At 31.8% G+C, this 22247-nt stretch overlaps 2 protein-coding genes across 3 annotated transcripts; one reads left to right on the forward strand and one right to left on the reverse strand.

Annotated features, from left to right (window-relative positions):
• The first annotated feature begins 131 nt into the window (after window positions 1–131).
• Window positions 132–20999, forward strand: LOC114330041 (splicing factor 3B subunit 6). 2 transcript variants are annotated; one of them, XR_007700703.1, is made up of 3 exons: window positions 132–359; window positions 423–960; window positions 20670–20999. XR_007700703.1 is itself a non-coding variant. In XM_028279339.2 (2 exons), the coding sequence occupies exons 1-2, from the start codon at window positions 330–332 to the stop codon at window positions 756–758; spliced, it is 366 nt and encodes a 121-aa protein (XP_028135140.1). In that variant the 5' UTR covers window positions 132–329; the 3' UTR covers window positions 759–3028. The 2 variants fall into 2 exon arrangements, 1 of the variants encoding a protein (XP_028135140.1); XM_028279339.2 differs by lacking the exon at window positions 20670–20999 and having other exon boundaries at window positions 423–3028.
• Window positions 6038–20245, reverse strand: LOC114330042 (dihydropteridine reductase). Its single transcript, XM_028279340.2, has 6 exons — window positions 19958–20245; window positions 19793–19876; window positions 17580–17682; window positions 14687–14827; window positions 11101–11293; window positions 6038–6339 (listed from the first exon to the last, which is right to left on the reverse strand). Exons 1-6 carry the CDS (start codon window positions 20042–20044, stop codon window positions 6240–6242), a joined length of 708 nt encoding a protein of 235 aa, XP_028135141.1. The 5' UTR covers window positions 20045–20245; the 3' UTR covers window positions 6038–6239.
• Window positions 21000–22247: the final 1248 nt, after the last annotated feature.

The following is a 22247-nucleotide window of genomic DNA, read 5'->3' on the forward strand; positions in this document are numbered from 1 at the left end:
CCTCTACAGAGACAGGTTTATTTTATTTTAAGAGCAAGAATTGGGAGAACACTTTTCAAAGTTCCGTTTGGAAATTTATCACCACGCCACTGCTTCACCTTACAGAACCGTCATGTCATGACTGCGCTGCTGTCATCTGTCACTGTCACAAATCAATATCATTTGATATAAAAAAAGAAAATATTTGATTATTTGTAATAAATAGAAAAATTTATTGCAGAACAGATTTAAGGATAAAATTGAATTTATTTTAGTCTACGAAGCTTACATACTAGCTTTAATAAAATATCAGAAATATTTCAGTACCCATATTTGGAATATACTAAAAAATGGCTCTAGCAATGCAAAGAAAGGCAAACGTAAGTTTTGCAGTTTTCAGTCCTAATCAACAGTGCAAATAATTCATTTTTTTTATATTTTAGGTACGTTTGCCACCAGAAATCAATCGAATATTATATATCAGAAACCTTCCATACAAAATTACTGCTGAGGAAATGTATGATATATTTGGTAAATATGGAGCAATTAGACAAATTCGGGTAGGAAATACTCCAGAAACAAGAGGCACTGCATTTGTAGTTTTTGAAGATATCTTTGATGCCAAGAACGCCTGTGACCATCTCTCTGGTTTCAATGTATGTAATCGGTACCTAGTTGTATTATACTACCAGGCAAATAAAGCATTTAAGAAAACAGATATAGATAAGAAACAAGAGGAGATTGATAATATGAAGAGTAAATATGGAATAAACACATAATTTTAAACTGATATTGATAATTTAGATTTTTTTTACTTATTTGTATTTATCACTTAAATTTCTTTCTAAACGCCCATCTAAAAGTGTTAAGTAGGTATGTTGTATTATTCCAGGGGCGTCATTTGATAGGGGGCAGGGGGGCATTTGCCCCCCCGACCCTGAAAATTACTGAAATTTACAAAAAATAGATCAATTTTGTATTGTTTGCATATAAATGTATTGTATATACAGGGTGTCCCGAAAAGATTGGTCATAAATTATACCACAGATTCTGGGGTCAAAAATAGGTTGATTGAACCTCACTTACCTATATACAATAGTGCACACAAAAAAAGTTACAGCCCTTTGAAGTTACAAAATGAAAATCGATTTTTTTTCATATATCGAAAACTCTCAGAGATTTTTTATTGAAAATTGACATGTGGCATTTTTACGACAGCAATATCTTAAAAAAAAAATTAAGTAAAATTTGTGCACCCCATACAAATTTTATGGGGGTTTTGTTCCCTTAAACCCCCCCAAACTTTTGTGTACGTTCCAATTAAATTATTATTGTGGCACTATTATTTAAACACATTATTTTTAAAACTTTTTGCCTCTTAGTACTTTTTCGATAAGCCAGTGTTTATCGAGATATTTTGAATATTTGTCGAATCCACCACATATTTGTATATGGTTAAGTACGGTTATAGAGACTTGTTAATAATCTGAAAATTTATTTATAATTTACATTTTTAGGTATATTTTGAAAAAGAAGCTACATCTCGATAAAAGGTGACTTATGAACAAAAGACTAAGAGACAAAAGTTTTAAAAACACTGTGTTTAACTAATGATACCACAATAATAGTTTAATTGGAACGTACACAAACATTAGGGGGGTTTAAAGGAACAAAACCCCCATAAAATTTTTACGTAAATATATTGAAAAAGAAGCCGCATCTCAATAAAAACTGGCTTATCGAAAAAATACTAAGAGGCAAAAAAGTTTTAAAAACGTTGTGTTTAACTAATGGTACCACAATAATGAATTAATTGGAACGTACACAAAAGTTTGGGGGGGTTTAAGGGAACAAAATCCCCATAATTTTTTTATGGGGTGGACAAATTTCACTATAATTTTGTTTTAAGATGTTCCTGACATAAGAATTATACATGTCCATTTTCAATAAAAAATCTCTAATAGTTTTCGATATATTGAAAAAAATCGATTTTCATTTTGTAACTTCAAAGGGCTGTAACTTTTTTGTGAGCACATTTGTACTAAGTTAAGTTAGGTTCAATCGAACTATTTTTGACCCCAGAATGTGTGGTATAATTTATGACCATTCTTTTCGGGACACCCTGTATAATGCTTGCCCCCCCCCCCTATCAAAATTTCAAATGACGCTCCTGTATTATTCTGTAAAAGCATTAAGTTTCAGTTAAGGTACTAGTACACTTTAGAAGACCAAAAATAATTATTTTTTTTTCAAGAATATTTTTCTCAGAACCTTTATTAAAAATGAAAATAAAACTTTTTACATATTAGTATCTAACTCTTAGAGAGTACAAAAAATATATCTTTTTTCATTTATGCATGTACACTAATATTGTAGAGGGCGCAAAAGTCGAGGTCTTGAAAAATGATGGCGGACAGTTAATCTCAGGATTGGGATATCTGAAATAAAAAAATCGTACGGCATTTGAAAAAGGAAGGTTTCTTACGTGACAATTTACCACAATTTGATGAAAAAATAAAAAATAAATATTTTTTAACCATGAAAAACTGAAGAAAAACGACTGATTTTTTTACAAATATTTTTCAAATTTCCTTAAAACCTTTCTTTTGCGGAATTTTTTACTAACGTTGGTAAATTGTCACGTAAGAAACCTTCCTTTTTCAAATGTCGTACGATTTTTTTGTTTCAGAGATCCCAATCCGGAGATTAACTGTCTGCCATCGGAACTACTTTTTTTCGAGGCCTCGACTTTGGCGTCCTCTACAATATTAGTGTACATACATAAATGAAAAAAGATATATTTTCTAAGAGTTAAATATTAATATGTAAAAAGTTTTATGTTCATTTTTAATAAAGGCTCTGAGAAAAAAAATCTTGAAAAAAGCTTATTTTTGGTCTTCTAAAGTGTACTAGTACCTTAAACATTTTATCATCTGACTAGCAACTTGTGGTTATTATGTGAGAAATAAATATAAGGTTGTCTTTATATAACAAAATTGTAAATAATTGGAAATTCTAGTGTAAGGAGTAAATTTTTTTTAATAAGCTATTGGCATTGTTTTTTTTGTTTTGTACATATACACAAATAAATGTTGAAAAAAGGCGAGACAAAATAAAAAATAATGGTAAAAAAGAAAAGAAAAAACACAAGAAATAGTTAAAAAAATGTTTCTATAATGCTTAAAACAATTTGAAGGGTACAGGGGAAGAATAGTCCATTTTAATTTTTTTCGAGCAAGCTGAAAGTTCACATTCACGGACACAACTGTATATGAAGTCACTTTCTTCATAAGAAGACTTATCTACATCTGAAGCATGTCCAAGAATGTGTTAAGATTTATAGTCACATTAAAAGAAATATAATAATAGTTTCCCATTTTATACCACTGAGACGGCTTTGGAATTATAGCAGGGTAGTGTGCTATATCTAGAGCCTATGGTATACAAGGAAGGTAACAGGGCCAGTGCTACCCTTCAACCGCCTATTATTACTCCTGGTTTTACCCAAGGTACTCATTTTATTCAGGCTGAGTCGACCTGGGGCCTATAAACATTTTAAAAATGTCTAGCTGTTCTCGCCAGTGCTGGGTCTCGAACACCGGTCTACCAGCATGCGAGTCAAGCATCCTACTGCCTGAGCTATGCCGGTCCTTAAAGAAAAATAATCAGTCAAATTTAAAGAATAATAAAAAAATTACTTATAGGTTTCACCTACAACAAATAATAGTTTATTCAATCAATAAACTAACACATTCTATGTTTCACTAACGTCAAGTAACATTTTATTTATTTATCAGTAAGTATTTACTCTTCGAATAAATTGACAATTTAATCTCACTTTAAATATTTATAATATAACAAAGGAAATTCTTCAGTTTAACTTTAAATTGAATCACTTATTGTATAAAGCGAATAAGTCCAGCGAAATTAAAGTGAGATATACATTTTGTTAAACCAACGTTGACAGATCGATGAGTCTATAAAGGAAATTTGTATCTCTCACCGTACGCGAAATATCGCATGATAAAATTTTTGTTGAGCGTATAAAGGGAACTAGTCCGGGACTGATTCCCTTTATACAATAATCGTTTGTGGCACTTTGTCGTTTATTTTATTACTTCTGTTAGCCTATGTTAGTTAGTCTTACGATGTATTTTACGTCTTGTTTGTAATAATAAACCTTGTTTATAAATAAATTAATAATTTAACTCTAGAGAAGCAGCTCTATTTCATCTTTTATTCATTGATTGTATAAAGGAATCAAGTCCCAGCCTTTAAAAACGACTTTTTGACCTTAATCGTTTTCAAAGCCAAGTTTGCTGTATCACATATCACTTTACTAGTCTCCTACTACATTTCATCTGTAGAACAAAATTTGATAGATCAAGTTTCTAAACTATATAGTTTTTTTCGTTTTTCTCAAAACTAAGTATTGTGGACTTATACCCTTTATACAATAATCGCTTCAATTATCAAACACAATAAAACAATTTTTAGTGAAACACAATAAAACTATATTCGATGAATAACTATTCATTGATTTATGTGTTGGTAAAACCGTCTCTTAGACATTATATTACATTGGCTTTATATGCGATTTTGTTGTGGCGTCCAGTGATACTTCATTAAAAAATAGGTGGCGCCCCAAGAAAAAATAATGGAAAAGCAATAGAAAAAAAAATAGTTTTTATTTTTGTTATACAAAAGTGAAACAAAAACAGGAAAATATAAATTTATTAAGTATGAATATTTTTAAAGCAGGCCAATTTTTTTGTCGTTTGTGCCTTTAGTCAGTGCATGTCCTATTTTTTTATAAGTTCTTCTTTTGGTCCAATGTCCAACATTGGTTGAACCAGCTGTTCTCTGTCTGAACCTTCGTATTTGCATCTTCTTTTTCTTTGAAACATTATTTCGGTGAAATAATGTCACTCATATAATATATCGGTGAAATAATGTCACTCATATAATATATGATTGATATGGTCTACAGCCAAAAATTTCTGTCATTCAATTTTGGGTAATGTGGTAGGTAGGCAATGTGTTAATAAACATGCATGGGACTACATTTACTACTCCACAAAGTGTGTGGTCACACAGTCTGCTGTTTATATTTTATCATACCTCTGTGATACACCACACCACTCAATACATCCCGTCCCTAACCTGCGATAAGAAAGCCATGCTTCCAAAAAGAACTGTTGAAATAGAAAATTATAAGATGGAATGAATATTTTACATAGTAATAGGAACAAAATATTTAAAAGAAAAGGCAAAAGAAGGTTATCGAACACAACAGTTTGTTTTTTAAACACACTTCTGTCTAAATTATAAAAAAATTGCAGCGCTGACAGAAATGTAAACTTCTTAAATTGCATTAAATTAAATGCAATAAAATTAATAATATCTCACTGTAGCAGTGACGGTTGCAAAAATATATCATGAGTTCAATGCTTTTTCCCCATCCAAAAAGTGTACAATGTCACTAAAGAAATTTTCACTTCAAAAAATGCTCCTACAGCAATACTTATGGTTGTTAGAATGGCAGATAACTCGGGAACAGCAAAAGTGAGAAAGATACCCCATCAATATAGCACCCACCATTTAAAACCTGAGGACAGACAGAAATTTGAATGGTTTTTAGAGAGATATAGATATAAAGAAATCTTCACAGAAACAACACTAGTCAAGCATAAAATCGATATAGGAATTAATGAGAGAAAAGAGAAGACATACTGCCCAGCCCAGCAAACCAGGCACAATGCCCCAGATGCACCCAGAAGTTCAAAGGTGACTGTGGAGATTGATGAGATTACAGTCCAGTTTGATCAAAAAGTTCAGTGAAATTACAGAAAAGTTACATTATTTTTTTTTCTTGGCTCACCCTTTAAATTTAAAGGACAAAATTAGATTGCTAAAAAAACATAGGTAAAGTTGATTGTTTTGCTCAAGATTTTACAAAAAAATATTGCTGTGCTAGTAGCCTAGTAGTTAATTACACTAATAGCATTGCACTTATATTGTTCATGTTCAATGTGGGAAGTTAAAGAAAAAAAAAACATTAACATTGATATTTTATTCTGAACAACATTATAAAAAATAAAGATCTACAAAAAAATTCAACACAAGTTGATCAAAAATGGGACAAAAATCAGTATACTTAAAACAATAATAATAGTATACCCAGCAAATGTCTAATGGAATAAAATTCGAGAGATTAGCCTTGGTCCTTTCATGTTTTCACTGTATATCAGATCTGGTGATTAAGCAGGTGTAACATCTGTTTGGTGGTTAGTGGTTTCAAGTTTCAACAAACTGCCACTCTGAGGTCTATCTTTTCCTGAAGCCCATCTTATGAATAAGCTGAAAAAAAAAGAATGAGTAAAAATTAAAATAATGATTTTTTTTTCTGTAGTACAATATAACTCCGGTTATCCGGACTAAAGAGTAACTAACAAGAGAATATGTTAAAAGCTTTTAAACAAGCTGAAAATGTGAGCATTATCATAACGAAAACTTTGTTTATTTACGTATTTTAATAATAATATAGAAAATTGCTATTATGAAAAGTAGTTTAGAATTAATAATTATGTTTTAATGTGCAGTTATATCATTCTAATTTAAATGTTATGGACTATAAAGGTAGTTTACTCTTGATCGAAATTCATATTTTTTATATACCTCATATAAAATTAATAAAATTTTATATATGATGGTTGCATCATAAATCTTTGAACATGAAGAGCTTTTTATTAAGAATAACTTTTCTTCGTCAAATTAAAAATAAAAGAGTTATATGTAAATGAAAATGTTGTTGGTATCAATAATTTGAGAAAAATCTTCAAATATTTTTTTCCATTAGAAGGATGTAATTGCACATATCAGACCATAATTTTTAATACCAAACAACATTATTTCATATACTGTCGGTTCGCTAAACTCAGACACAACTGGCTAGTAATTTTAAATTTTGCCAATTGGGCAAAAAAAATGATTACTAATTAGTTAATAATTACTAAATAATTAGTAATTTTGCCAATTTTGGCAAAATTCGCAAAAAACAAAAAAATTACCTACTAAAATCACTAGCCAGTTGTGTCGAGTTTAGCGAACCGACTATATTTTAATTTCATAGCAAATGGAACAGTCCATTTATCATAAAGGGGAGGCTGTATACTCGAATAAACCTTTTTAAAGCTGTTAATAAATTATTGCTTTTAAAATATACTCAAATTGTATTTTTGAACATCTTATTTATTTTGTATAATAATTAAATTCACTATCAAATATCATTGATGTTTTATTAATAAATACTTAATTTAAAATTTAGTTGTGACATTCACGAAGTGTCAAACTCAAATGTAAATAACCTATGCTTTGCTTAACAAATCGAGATTAAAAAACTAGCCTACTTAATAGCAACGATTTCAGCTGGACGTGTAGTGTGTCGGCAGAAAATAAAACGATTGTGACGTCACCTTTTAGACTTTGAGGTCGATTATCTCGAAGACGGTTAGAAATATCGAAATGCCGTTTTCAGATTTGGATTCAGAGGAAAAACACCATAAGAATCCATCGATAAATCTGATCTGACTATTGCAGGAGCGGCAACGCAATAAAGGCGGGTTCTCATTAGTCAATCTCATTGATCAATATCCTTGATTCTATGTTATTGACGAAAAATAGATTTATATGAACGTCGATTCAGCGATATTGTTCTATCATATGGTCTTTCAATAAAACTGAAAAGCCTTCCTACTTTTGATAGATCAATGGAAATGATTCTATCAAATAGAACAATGCTTGACAGTGAGAACTAGCGTTCAGTTGCGTTGACTTGTATTTTGTGGAGTTAAATAGTAAGCATATGAGATGAGGTTAAATTCTTTGTGAAAACCATAGACATATTATAATTTCGTGAACAATGTCAAATTTTAAATGGAGAGACGACCATATCTGCAAGTTTCTAGAACTATACCCGAGAGAGGAGTGCTATGGATAATTAGGAGTGAACAATATAAAAATATAATAAAGCGGGAATAAATCTATGACGCTAATCGTTTTGGAATGGAAATAGAAATCCTGACTCTAAACGATATTAAAAATAAAATTAAAAGTATCCGGACAACCTACAAGTTAAACTGAATAAAATATTAAAAGCAAATAGAAGTGGTACAGGAACAGATGATCTGTATAAACATAAACCACCATAAACCAAAACGTTTAATAGGTGTTTCCGTTGCAAAAGAGAGTCAGAGATGTTCTTGTTTTCCTATTTTTAAGTAGGTTTTTTAAATATTCACACCCAATGCGAACGCCAGCATGCACAATTTTCTTCTTTACAGCCATTATTAAAATTAGCACTTTGTAGACCGAATTCAATATCCTTGAAATAGTGTGAATTTGAATTATATGTTCAGTTGTATAGAATCAACGCTATTGATCAATGAGGTTGACTAATGAGAACCCGCCTTAACACACACACTTTTGCGAATTTATAAACGAAATGTTTTCATTGAAAATACGCCTTTTTTCAAAAGTGTAGGCTACCTAAAATATATAGAGTAAGCGCCACCCTACTAGATACATGGGTATGTAACTAATTGCTATGCTTATGGGCTAATCAGGTCCGTTCTCAGATGTGACTTTCATCCCTGTCATGTTACTGTCAAGAAACTATTCAAAGTAATTGTTTTGCCATACAAAAAATACATTATAAAAAACGTTAGAAGATGGAATTTAACGGATGGGACTAAACGTCACTAGACATAAAAATGAACATTGCAATAAGTGAAGGGTCCAGGACTGTAATAGCTCAATGTTCCTATGTATCTAGTAGGGTGGCGCTTACTGTATATCTGCTTTATGTAAATGCAAGTTAATCTACATACCTACCTGTGCAGTTGTCATTTTTCACATATAGTGTAAAGGTTTAGTTTTTATACAGAAATATGTTTTTTTCTGTTATCTTTCTTATGGTAGGTAATATAAGAAATAAATTCAATGGGAAAATCCCAGTAGCTGGCTGTATACCATAGTTTAAAAACTCATACAGAAGTAAAAACTTCAAGTTGTATACTGGTATAAAATCGTTTATTAAAAAAAACTTCATAAAATGTCATCCAAATGGATTGCAAAACGTTTTCGTTCTAAATTAGAATATCTTCAGTGCCTAGAATGAAGTATTTCCACGTTAGATTAAGCAAAAAGTTAAAATTGTGACTGTTAATAAGAAAAACGTGTGGAGAATACTTACATTCTGCTGAGTAATTGAAACTAGGGCACTATTTAAAGTGGTAACCTCATAATATATGGTTTACATCGTATTGTTTAATAAAATATGGTGACTACAAGTCGATGTTAATAGATTAAATTATATTCATGCTCAAAGGGCAACACGTTTCCCTGCTCAAAAAAATACTAGGTACTTGCCAGTTCAATGGGCACAGACCAACTGAGAAAGTAGGAAATAGGCATTCATTATGACAAGAGTGACATGACAAGACAGGATAAAGCCAATTTTTGGTTAAGAACTTCAAAAAGTGTAGTTTTAATTTTGGATAAACTGTAATGGTTGTTAATAAATGTCTGAAAATGCAATTTAAATTATTTAAGTATTAGAATCTATTATAAAGTCTAAATTAGCAACTCTATTCCAGAAAAACTTATGGATTGTTGTATTTAAGGTGGGTATATTTCATGGTTGAATGTGTGACGTCATCGATTGTAAAATGATAAGATGAAAGTTTGAAAGTTTGTTTGAAATTTAGTTTGATAAAATGAAATATACTACATAGTAAACAATTAATGAACTGACGTGGAAGAATTGGAAGCCAAATAAAGCAAAAAATTCCAATTTTAAAAGTTTTAAAAAAAAAACTAAATTAAACTTTCATCTTATCATTTTACAATCGATGCCGTCACACATTCAACCATGAAATATACCCACCTTAAATCCAACAATCCATAAGTTTTTCTGGAATAGAGAGTTGCTAATTTAGACTTTATAATAGATTCTAATACTTAAATAATTTAAATTGCATTTTCAGACATTTATTAACAACCATTACAGTTTATCCAAAATTAAAACTACACTTTTTGAAGTTCTTAACCAAAAATTGGCTTTATCCTGGCTTGTCATGTCACTCTTGTCATAATGAATGCCTATTTCCTACTTTCTCAGTTGGTCTGTGCCCATTGAACTGGCAAGTACCTAGCATTTTTTCGAGCAGGTAAACATGTTGCCTTTTGAGCATGTACATAATTTAATCTATTAACATCGACTTGTAGTCACCATATTTTATTAAACAATACGATGTAAACCATATATTATGAGGTTACTACTTTAAATAGTGTGCTAGTTCCAATTACTCAGCAGAATGTAAGTATTCTCCACACGTTTTTCTTATTAACAGTCACAATTTTAACTTTTTGCTTTAATCTAACGTGGAAATACTTCATTCTAGGCACTGAAGATGTTCTAATTTAGAACGAAAACGTTTTGCAATCCATTTGGATGACATTTTATGAAGTTTTTTAATAAACGATTTTATACCAACCTACAACTTGAAGTTTTTACTTCTGTATGAGTTAAGAAATAAATGTTCTGATTATCTATGCTTTTCAATTATCACTGCCACATCCTGTCCCGTGCAGCACAGATAATCAGGGTTCTATTGTACTTATTGCTGACCTACAATTCATATTATGGTTCTCAGAATGATACTTGGCTCTCAAAGATATGAAGTGACAGGAGAGTGGTGAAGGCGCCATAATGCTGAATTGGTGATTCTATGTGGTACTCAAAACATCGTCAGACATATAAAAGCTAACCAGATAAGATGAACAGGTAATGTGGTAAGATCAGAGGAGGAGAGAGTGTTAAAGACAGTATTTTTTTTTGAGAAATCACATGGTAGATCAGTAGGCCTTCTTAAAAAAAGATGAAAGGATTATGTTGAAGCCGATTTATCTAGGATTGGGGTACAAAAATGGGAAATGGAAGCGCAAGATTGTAGAAGGAGGGCTATAGTGGATGGAAGACTCGCCCCAAGTTGTAAAGCCAGTCAAGAAGAAGACAATTCATATTCATGCAATAATAGTATTAATTCCACAAATACTTACTCTGCAACAAATTCCAAGGGTGTCCAGGTAGAAAAGTCAGCTTTTGGCATCCATTTTCTGTTCATAGGTGTGTCCAAAGTCACAGGTAAAATGGCCACTGCTACTGCATTGTTTGGCAGACCACCGTCTTTCTGGGACAAGGATTTAGTTAAGTGATGTACTGCAGCTTTGGCTAGGCCATATCCAATCATACCTGTAGTTACATAAGAAATTACTCATAGTTGATTATAGTTCATAGTGAAAGGTTTTATATTTGTTTGTTTTACTATACTGTGATAGTCCTACAACTACTGGGTTTGCATTTTTACAAGAGGTTTCTTGTAAAATAAAAAATATATAATTTTTAGTTAAAAATTCTTACTTTTTAATAAACAAATCAATTATCAACAACTATAATATATTAATTGGTCATGTGCCCGATTTTTGACATTCTTCGTTATATAACGAATTCGCATTTTAGTATGTAATTGATAACGAATACTATACAAAATTTATATTTTTGATGGATGTCATTACGCGTTTATGGAATTCGCTAAAAATAGCGACTGTATGATTTGGCATCGTTGATAAACTCAAAAAAGATGTGTTCTGTGCCAGTATAACCCTGATTTTATACAAGGTTTATAAAATATGTACAGTAAAACCTCCGTTAACCGAAAGGACTGTCGGTTTCAACAATTTCGTCAATAAGAAGTAAACTTTTATCGCAAAACGGAAACAATAATTAGATGTTAATTTGTCAACATCATCAACATTGTTCTCATACAACTAAAGAACGCCATTAAATATACAACACATTACGAAATTGCCTCATAGTATTTTTTAATACCTATTTTGACCAAGAATACTATGTAATTTGATACAAGAAGAATACAAAAAACAATGTTATTTTTAACTGAAATTCTTGTTATCCGAAACACGCCCCCCCCCCTCCCCATTAATCTGGTCGGTTAACAGAGGTTTTACTGTAATCTTGATTTTTATAATTCAGTTACGAACAAGTTGAGTCATTCTACTTTATCTACGAGTTACAAAAACGCAACATAAAAAAGACTGACAAAAGTCACACAAAATCAAAAGAAAGTTTTAGAAGTTTTAGTTGAAAAGCAAAACCTCAGCTGAGTAGTGGAAGGTTTACTCCAGATTTTACACTAATAAAAATCTACAAAATTATAGTTATAATTATTATATTTATAATAAAATTAGTTCTTATTTAAGGCCATCAGTACATAATTCGCAAATATTTTACGACTATCCCTACCTTTTCTGTCTTTACGCGGCAAATTATGTGTAGTAAAATTCACACTGGTATGGATATGTAAACATTACTAGAATGTCATTCTACTTGACAATGTCATCATTAACTTTAAAGAGATGGCTTTTTAATGTTCTTGGATAACTGTTTTTGTATAATTGCAAATTATTAATTCAGTTAATAAATGTGATAATTTTTTCACTGACTATGTATTCGGTGATTGTAATAATTTATATGTACAACAAAAACTAATACTCAATCGAGAAAAGAGGAAAAGTGTTAAAGTGATTTTTTTAATAATATATTGTTACTATGGAACGCTTACAATTTTGAACATCTTTAACAACAAAATACTTGGATTACAGAATATATCCTGATGTATTCTTTGCTTGGATCATCCATAAATAATAAACAATAAATAACTTTTTATTAAGTTCACGTCTTAAATCAATTATTTATCAAATGCACTATCAATATTATTTAATCAACAACTCAAAATATTCCCGATGACATGTCAAATATTTAAAACTGTCACTATCTTGTCATCATATTCTATTTGACTCGGTACGTTGTATGACAAAGATAGCGAATGTTCGATTTGGAAAATATCACCACGGACATGGTGTCCATTTTTTCGAATCCTGAAAATACTAATAATTATTTTTAAAAAATTTAAACGCAGAATGAAAGACTAAATTATTACCGAGGGCCGAAAGTCCCTTAGAATAAATAAAAAGTTTCTTTTGAATCAGATATTTGAAATTAAAAATCACACTACATTTTCTCTTAGTTTTTCACCCCTGTAACTTATTAAAATAAACATTATAGAAGTTTTCAGGGACTTTCGGCCCTCGGTAAGAACGTAATCTTTCATTCTGCGTTTAAATTTTTCAAAAATACTTATTAGCTTTCTCAGGATTCGAAAAAAATGAATCCCCATTTAAATAGCATTGCAGCCGAAAATACGTACCCATCCCCTTAAATAAAGTTTATTACATTACTGGTATCGCACAAATCAAAATTTTTGATATGGGACAAGCTTTTGCATGGTGATTCTTTATAATTTCAGAAGTCTATTTTCAAAGTGTCTCTCTAAAATAAGGAATCCCATATTTCTTAAGGCAAAATAAAACTGAAAATAATCATAAAGATGATAATAACGGGTCTGACGGTGTCGTTGAGCATTTATGTGCTGCTGATTTTCTGCTGCCTCCAAATTTTCAAGAAAAAAATATATTAATTATTATTGTGATAGTTCATCCATTACCGCCAAAAAAACCAAACACAAAGTTTTTAACCTCACTGTCCTCACTTTATCGTTAATGTCCAATGATTGTATGCTCTCTATAATTCGAAATTTATAAAAAAAAGACTAAGTTTTCAATCTAATAGCACATAAAACAACATTAAAAATATTATTCTACATCCCACCTGATTGAAAACAATGGGAACCTTCCCTGGTTACACCTCCGAGGCTTCTAAAATTTGCAAGCCATAACGGATGCTGAGACTAAAGAAGATAAGGGAATTTTATAATTCACATCCTATCTGCTCAGCGCGGTAAAGTTCCAATGAGAATGGTTCCCTTTGTACTCCAATCAGAGTAAACATGTAAATCAAAAATGAATAACCATTTTCTATTTCATTGCCACACGAAACTACAGCCGCATCATATTCTAGTTCAATCAGAGAGTGCAGCAAGCACCTCTACCGGTTTCGAAACTTGTTAGTCTCTCATCAGGAGGCACATATGCTGCTCTCTCTTACCCGACCAGGACAAACCCCGGAGTGCGGTTACGAATTGTAACGAACGAAATGGCAGGGATGCCCTAGTGGCAACTGCTAGCAAAAGACTAAGTTTTCAATCTAATAGCACATAAAACAACATTAAAAATATTATTCCACATGCCACTAGATTGAAAACAATGGGAATCTTCTCTGGTTACACCTTCGAGGCTTCTAAAATTTGCAAGCCATAACGGATGCTAATTTGATTTACATGTTTACTCTGATTGGAGTACGAAGGGAACCATTCTCGTTGGAACTTTACCGCGCTGAGTAGATGGGACGTGTTTCTATTTCAATGAAATTGAAAATGGTTATTCATTTTTTATCGAAATTTATACTTCGTTATTTTAGCGACAAATAGTCAAACGTTGCAGTTTCAATACTTAGCGAATGATCGATAACGAAGCGAAGGGTCAAAAATCGGGGTATTAGTCATTTTTGCTAGCATCCTGGAGCCTAATGATACTAGCATCCTTGATATCATCATGATGTCAACTATTACTAATCGGAAAAACCACTAGAAGATCTATAATTGTTGCTTACCTGGAGTAGCATCCAATGCAGCTTTAGCCCCGGTTAATTGAATAATACCACCTTCTTTCAAACACTGTGCTGCAAGAGAGGCAGCTATGAGAGAACTGCAAACACTTTGATTCCACATCAGTTCAGAATTTTTTACTAGATCTAAAAGTATATTAAAGTATTAAAACAAGCTGAAAATGCGAGCATTAACATAATGACAGTTACTTTGCACAATGATAGTTGCACAATGAAAACTTTGTTTACAGTTAGCAAACATCATTTCTATATTACTATATTCGCAGTGTGCAAGTACTTGGAAGGGAATTGAGAAACAATCGTGCGCGAATAGCGAAGAAATATTGCAACTTTCTTAAATAATTCATATTGTCAATTGAAATTGTCAAATTGACGTACATTTCATATCTAATAATTGAAGAAGAAAAATTATATGTTGCTCCACAATATTGATATGATATGCAATTATTATATAAAGGTAAATTGAATTAATTGTATTTTGCTTGCAGTACTGAATTTTAATAACTAATTTTATTTACTACATACAATTGTTTACGTTTTAATAACATAACCTGAATCTTATTTTTTCTTCTTATTATTTTTTTGGACTGTAGACTTGACAATTATCCAGTAACCAGGACTAATATAATTGGCCAATATCATTAAAAGTGCGAATAAAGTTGCGGAGCGTAGAAATAGGTGTCGCTTTGCCGAACTTGCACGGTCCCAATACAGTGCTCTTCAGATAAAACAATCCACCTTAAATAACTTTTGAACCACTGATTTTTAGGAAAAGTGCAAAAATATGTCAAATAATAATTGAAGGGGGAGACATTATGCCATATAAAGGGTGTCCAGAAACTCTACCTACAAACGAAGACATGAGATTCCTCAGATAATTTTAAGACAATTTAACCCAATTCACCTAGTCCGAAAATGCTTCTTCAGGGAGCTAGAGCTCTTTGACGATGGCGTCATGAAATTAGTTTTTCTTAAATACCTCCATAACGCTTCTATTTAGAAAAACGAAAATTGATATACATATTTACTTTTCAGAGATGAATCGATTCCATCCATTGCAAATTTCTAGTACCGGTCATAGGCGTCCGTTTTGGGTAGAGCAACGGGTATTTTATCGCATAACTTTTTTGTCCTTAACTTTTATGCATTTTTGACACCGGATTATTCAATTGTGAGGTATTCTAGTACTAAAAGGTACTCTTGCTTTAAGTCGGTAGGACACACCGTTTTCTAGAAAAATCGATTTAAAAGTTTTTCGTTTTTGGAATTTGAAAAAAAATTTAAAGAACTTTTCAACAAAAAACCGAAATATTTTACCAACATAAAGTAAGAGTAACTTTTAGTACTCGAATACCTCATAATGTAATAATGCAGTGTCAAAAATGCTCAAAAATTCAAGACAAAAAAGTTATGCTATAAAATAACTGTTGATCTACCCAAAATGGACGCCTATGACCAGTACTAGAAATTCGCAATTAATGAAATCGATTTATCTCTGGAATATAAATAAATGTAGCAGTTTTCGTCTTTCTAAACAGTTTTTTTTGAAATTTTTTTTTATTCAAAAAGCGAAAAATTTTCAAATTGATTTTTCTAGAAAACGGTGTGTCCTGCCGATTTAAAACAAGAGTACCTTTTAGTACTAGAATACTTCACAATTTAATAATCCAGTGTCAGAAATGCATAAAAGTTAAAGATAAAAAAGTTATGCGATAAAATAACCGTTGCCCTACCCAAAACGAACACCTATGATCGGTACTAGAAATTTGCAATGGATGGATTAGATTTATATCTTGAAGATAAATACGCGTACCAATTTTTGTTTTTCGAAATAGAAGCGTTCTGGAGGTATTTAAGAAAAACTAATTACAAGACGCCATCTTCAAAGAGCTCTAGCTCCCTTAGGAAACATTTTAGGACTAAGTGAATTGGGTTAAATTATCTGAAGAATCGCCTGTATTCGTTTGTCGGTAGAGTTTCTGGACACCCTGTATAAGCTTGTTGGGAAAGGCACCCTCTCACCCGTCTCATACGTTTAGTTTTTGAAGTTATACCTCTTTAGACAGGAGGGTGAATTTTTACATTCCCCGGCGCATGCGCACAGCGACAGTATGGTATTAGTTGCTACATCTTTATGTAGCGCAAATAAGGTGTGCGTGAAAAGAATATATTATTAGTGTTTTTAGTAAATATATTTACTATAATTTTTGTGTCGGAGATCGAGAGATCCCCGGTTCAAATCCGTGTGTTTTCTAATTTTTTTTATTTTTGGTATTGTTTTGAAAAATTTTTGGAAAGTAGTAAGTAAAAATTAGTTTAATCTTTAAATAAAATACAAATAACCTGTTGAAAGTATATTTATTTCGTTGAAATCATATAATAGAAGTATAACTTCTTACGTGCGTACAAACTACACACACATTCTTTTTTAATTAGAGATACGTGACTGAAGGAAATGCTAAAATCGGCAACAATGCTTATGAGAATGAGTTACATTGCCCCTGTAGAATAGACGAATGACTGATTAAATCCGTGCGACACGGGTGTGGGAAGCAGTGTTGCCATGTATTGGGCATACTCCTATATCTCATTGAAATGTAAACACATGGTATATCATATGCCTTAAGTCAAAAATTTTATTTTTTCGACTTTGATTTTTTAAATCGACGTTAACTCGAAGATGGTTCGAGATATGGAAATGCTATTTTCAGATTTAGATTCAGTAGACAAAACTACATGGGAATATATTGGTAGATCGGCGCCAAGTATTGTAGGGGCGGCGACGCACAAATTAACGAAGACTTTGTAAATTTATAAACATTGTCAAAAAAAAATCTTATTATTTTATATTATATAATAAAATCAGAAATATATTTACCTTTAGAAGCATTTCCTCCAGCCCATCCACCAGCAACACAAAATATTCCATCCAGTTTGGAACCATTTAATGAGGAATTAACTGAAGATAGGATTGATGTTTCCTAAAGTATTAATAAAATAGAGCCATTAATGTACCATAAAATGGTATTATTACAGCAATTAATAAAATAAGGATTCTTCACATAACCAGTTTTTTAAACACTGCGCCCCAAAATTAACGCATACTTTTAAAAACCCCGGTAAATCAAATAATTTTAATGTTTCGATTTTTGTGATAACATATTATTATTACCTCCGGTATATTGTAAAATTTATCGAAAGAACGGTAAAAACCGCTGATAATTTTATCATTTTTTGCAAAAAAATTAAAAACATGCTAGTTATGCTTCATTTTAATTCGAATTTAGTTGGGTTGGAATACATTGTGCTGAACGTTTAATGGGAGTTTTCAAGTTTATGAAGTGTTTTTCCTTTGAAATGAACCACCAGCAGCAAGAAAATCGAAATTTGTCAAAAAGTGACTGTATTAGGATCGTTACTCTTCGCCAAGAAGGATACACTCAAGTAGAACTCGCTGAACGTTTTAATGTCACTCAGTCAACCACTTCAAGAGTGTTAACACGTTTTTCTGTTACTGGAAGTAACTTGAGAAGACCCGGTCAAGGCCGTAGAAGTGTTACAACTCCTAATCAAGACCGGTTTTTGACACTTTGTATACTGAGACAAAGGTTTGTTACCAGTACTTCTCTACAAAATAAATTTTTGGATCGTTATAACTTTAGAATCAGCCAAAATACGATTAGAAGAAGACTTGCCGAAAACGACCTATGCCCTGGAAGGGCACCCACTCGCCCATTATTGACCAGAGGCCATAGAACGCAAAGATTGCATTTTGCTCATGAACATGTTGTTTGGAATAATGACGATTGGGGAAGAATAGTGTTCACCAATGAATCCCAGGCACAGTCTTTTTTCTGATGACATGAGAAACAGAGTGTACAAAAGGCCTGGGGAACGCTATGCACAGTGTAATACCGTAGGGACTGTACAGTATGGCGGCGGCTCGGTGATGGTGTGGGGTGCAATTAATTTGGAAGCTCTTACAGAATTACTTGAATAAATCACGAGCGGCTTACATCGCACAGGTATATTACAGACATTTTAGAAGAGCATGTCGTGCCATTTGCACCATTTATTGGGGATAATTTCATGCTTATTCAAGATAATGCCAGGCCACACATGGCAAGAATTGTGCAGCAATATCGTCAGGAGTTTGGAATTCCTGCCATGGATTGGCCTGCGAGAAGTGCTGACCTCAACCCAATAGAACATGTTTGGGACATCATAGGCAGACGACTACAACAACTACCTAATGCACCAAACACATTTGAAGAAACTGTTTTTGCGGTTAGTTGAAATTTGGGATTAAATTGATCAAGAAGAAATAAGAACAGTAATTCTCAGTATGAGAGATTGTTGTCAAGTAGTAATAAATGCCAGAGAAAGTAATACTCGGTACTAATACTCAGTAGTACTAAGTAATAGTACTTTCTTGAACCTTAAAAATTTCAAATCCATCATTTATTTATAATGTTAGTTTGTTTAGATCAGATGTTTGTTTATATGTTTAGATTTATGATGTTATATTGTGTATTTCAATACATTTTTTGTAAAAAAGAAGTTTTTTATTTCAAATGTTCTAAAGCAGCGGTTCTCAATCTGTGGTACATGTACCACTGGTGGTACATCTCATCATTTGCGGTGGTACACAAAACACAAAAAAAATCAAAATAGTAGTACATAGTGAGTCTTGTTAATACAATATAAAAATATAGGTGGTACCAAAATTTTTAAAAAGAACTGTAGGTGGTACATGACTCAAAAAGTTTGAGAACCGCTGTTCTAAAGCAACCATAAAGAAAGAAGTTTTTTATTTCAAATGTTCTAAAGCAACCATAAAGCAGAAAAGAACAAACATTTTTTTTTTCATTACTACTGAAATTATAATTTTAAAATTATGCCTTAATTTTGGAGCGCAGTGTATATCCTATAAAAATGTATTTTAAAAAGAGAATGTATTGTATGATTCTCGTTTCATGGATATTTCCCCACCACACCCCTTTTCTTAGACAAAAGTGAGTAATCATCTTGAATAAGAATTTACATATTTTCTGATAAAATACACCACAGTAATATAAGTCCAATTTTTACCTGATCTTGAAGACTATCTTCCCTCTTCACTAAAATGTTTACATCTGCCTCTGCATTTTCGGCTAAATCTATAGATCCTACCCACTAGAAAAAATGAAAGTAACAAAATAAAGTACTGCAACATATGTTACGGTATACTTTTATTTAAATTATCTAAAGACTTACGAAATTATTTGCTTTAAAATGTGATATACATTTAGCGCCGAGGGCTCCTCTACCTCCATAAACGATTACACGTCCGGCGTAAGACATTTTCTTAGTGAAATGAGAAAACCACTTGTTTCCACTGACTACCTTGAGAACGAGAACTAAATCTGAGAGACTAATTACTAATCAATCTTGTCTTAACGATTATTTGATTGTAGTAAATACGGATTGATTAAACTGTGACTGGAACTAAATTTCAAAATCAGTTGTGCAACACTTGGATCTACAGACCGAGTGCGTCTCGTAAATTGCACGGCTTCGCGCAATCGTACTTGAGACACGAGAATCTACAGGTCGAGCAAGTCTCGTAAATTTCACGATTGCGAGCCACGCTTCACGCAACCGTGTTTGCGTACTTGTGTTTCGAGTTGCGTGGTCGTGCGGAGTTATATTTACCATATGGAGACCTACACAGAGGAGAGGAATCGAGATAGGACGACCTTGAAATTTTTGTACACAATTTTGCCTGTTTGCTTGGTTTCTCGCTAGGGCGGCGGTGGCGTAGAAATAGATGCTACTTTTGCATTGGAGTGAATGTGAAAATTTCGAAAATAATTAATTATTCGTAGTTACAGGGGCGTCATTTGATAGGGGGCAGGGGGGGCATTTGCCCCCCCCCTGACCCTGAAAATTACTGAAATTTACAAAAAATAGATCAATTTTGTATTAGGTTTGCATATAAATGTATTGTATATATAATGCTTGCCCCCCCCTATCAAAATTTCAAATGACGCTCCTGCGTAGTTAATATAAGATTATTGGTTTTGGTGGTTAATATTATTTAAATATGAGTGCCAAGAAAGCTTACACTAAAAGAACTTGCTTCGTACTGGGATTTATATCGAGTTATCGTTCCGATAAAAAATTCAAAAGGGAACTTAACGAAGTTAATAAAGACTTTTTATAAAGATTTGTCTTTATGTTATTTATAACGTTCGTGGATTAAACCTATTCGTTTGTATGTTATTTCCTTCGGTGTAAATAAAATTTGTGCCTATTATTGGTTTTTATTTTAACCTGAAAATTATAGTGATAATAGTAGGACGATCTTGAAAGTTTTTCTGTCGAAACAATGCATTTTTTGAGACAAAATATTTCACAAAAATTAACATTAATTTTATAAAAGTCAGACTATCGTCTGCGTAGTTTATAGACATATATTTTTATTAACTAAATTTAAACATCTGATAGATAAGCTTTCAGAATATAGATAAATGAAGTATTAAAAAAAAGCAGTTTAAATTTTGATAAAAAGAATACCTAATTAAAAAAAATTTATCAATAAACTTCAAATTATTTAAATAACTTTTTAAACTTTTTAAAAACAATTACGTACAGTTAAGTCAATTTTTTCAACTAACAAACTTTTTAATATCAGTTACAAAGATATTAAAAAATTAATTTGCCGTTGAAATACCATTGGTATATAAATGTGGCAGTTAGATAATGTGACAAAATATTTCCGCTTCAAAATAAGCTGTCCTACATATTAAAGTAATGACAAATTTAAATTTGATGTCACATCTCCATCTACAATGGTATATAAAGAATACACTTTTTACCACACGTCGATATGTTATAAGGGTAAAATAATTTATTTTTGGCATAAAACATATTCAGCTACAATCCACCAATAAATTAATGTCTAATTACGCTAAAAACAAAAATAAAATGAGTTAAATATTAAATAAGTCCATAAGAGATAATGTATTTGTAGCACCTATTCGAACACTTGCGCCTCTAGCGGCGATTGCTGAAAGTTGAATTAGAGGTTGAAAAGTTAGCCCACAAACGATGCATTGCGTTTCCACTCCTTCTTACAGGTCTCCATAATTTACCAAATTTAAATGTAATCGTTTCTACTGATAATCAGCGATGCCAACCCTACCGATTTTTCGGTAGATTTACCGATTTAGACAGCAATCTACCGATTTACCGATTTTCAACCTCATTTACCGATTTTTATTTTTTTATTATACTACTTGTACTACTTTAATTTTTGTTTGTGTTCCTATAAAAAATATGTATGTTACATGCCGTACATGCTACATTTTTAACAACAAATTCAGCAATCTTACCTCGGAAAATCCCCTACCCACATCACGAATACACGTCCGTAAAATTAGCTGTGAGGGAAAGTACATAATACTATAATACCTACATACTTATTGCTATATGGGAATACCCTATTTATGTAGAGCAAAACCATTTAATTGGTCTTGGTCTTGGAAAAAATATAGTTATCTTT

The sequence above is a fragment of the Diabrotica virgifera genome, chromosome 1 (assembly GCF_917563875.1).
Source record: "Diabrotica virgifera virgifera chromosome 1, PGI_DIABVI_V3a".
NCBI classification, from domain to species: domain Eukaryota; kingdom Metazoa; phylum Arthropoda; class Insecta; order Coleoptera; family Chrysomelidae; genus Diabrotica; species Diabrotica virgifera.

What these genes read in the sequence shown, in the direction of transcription:
- LOC114330042 (XM_028279340.2), bottom strand. Translation starts at nt 20,044, where the DNA reads ATGTCTTACGCCGGACGTGTAATCGTTTATGGAGGTAGAGGAGCCCTC. An exon ending in AAGATAGTCTTCAAGATCAG is followed by an intron (nt 17,683 to 19,792) that starts GTAAAAATTGGA and finishes TTAATACTTTAG; the next exon opens with GAAACATCAATCCTATCTTC. An exon ending in CCCTTGGAATTTGTTGCAGA is followed by an intron (nt 6,340 to 11,100) that starts GTAAGTATTTGT and finishes TTTTTTTTTCAG; the next exon opens with CTTATTCATAAGATGGGCTT.
- LOC114330041 (XM_028279339.2), top strand. Translation starts at nt 330, where the DNA reads ATGGCTCTAGCAATGCAAAGAAAGGCAAAC. An exon ending in CAATGCAAAGAAAGGCAAAC is followed by an intron (nt 360 to 422) that starts GTAAGTTTTGCA and finishes TTTATATTTTAG; the next exon opens with GTACGTTTGCCACCAGAAAT.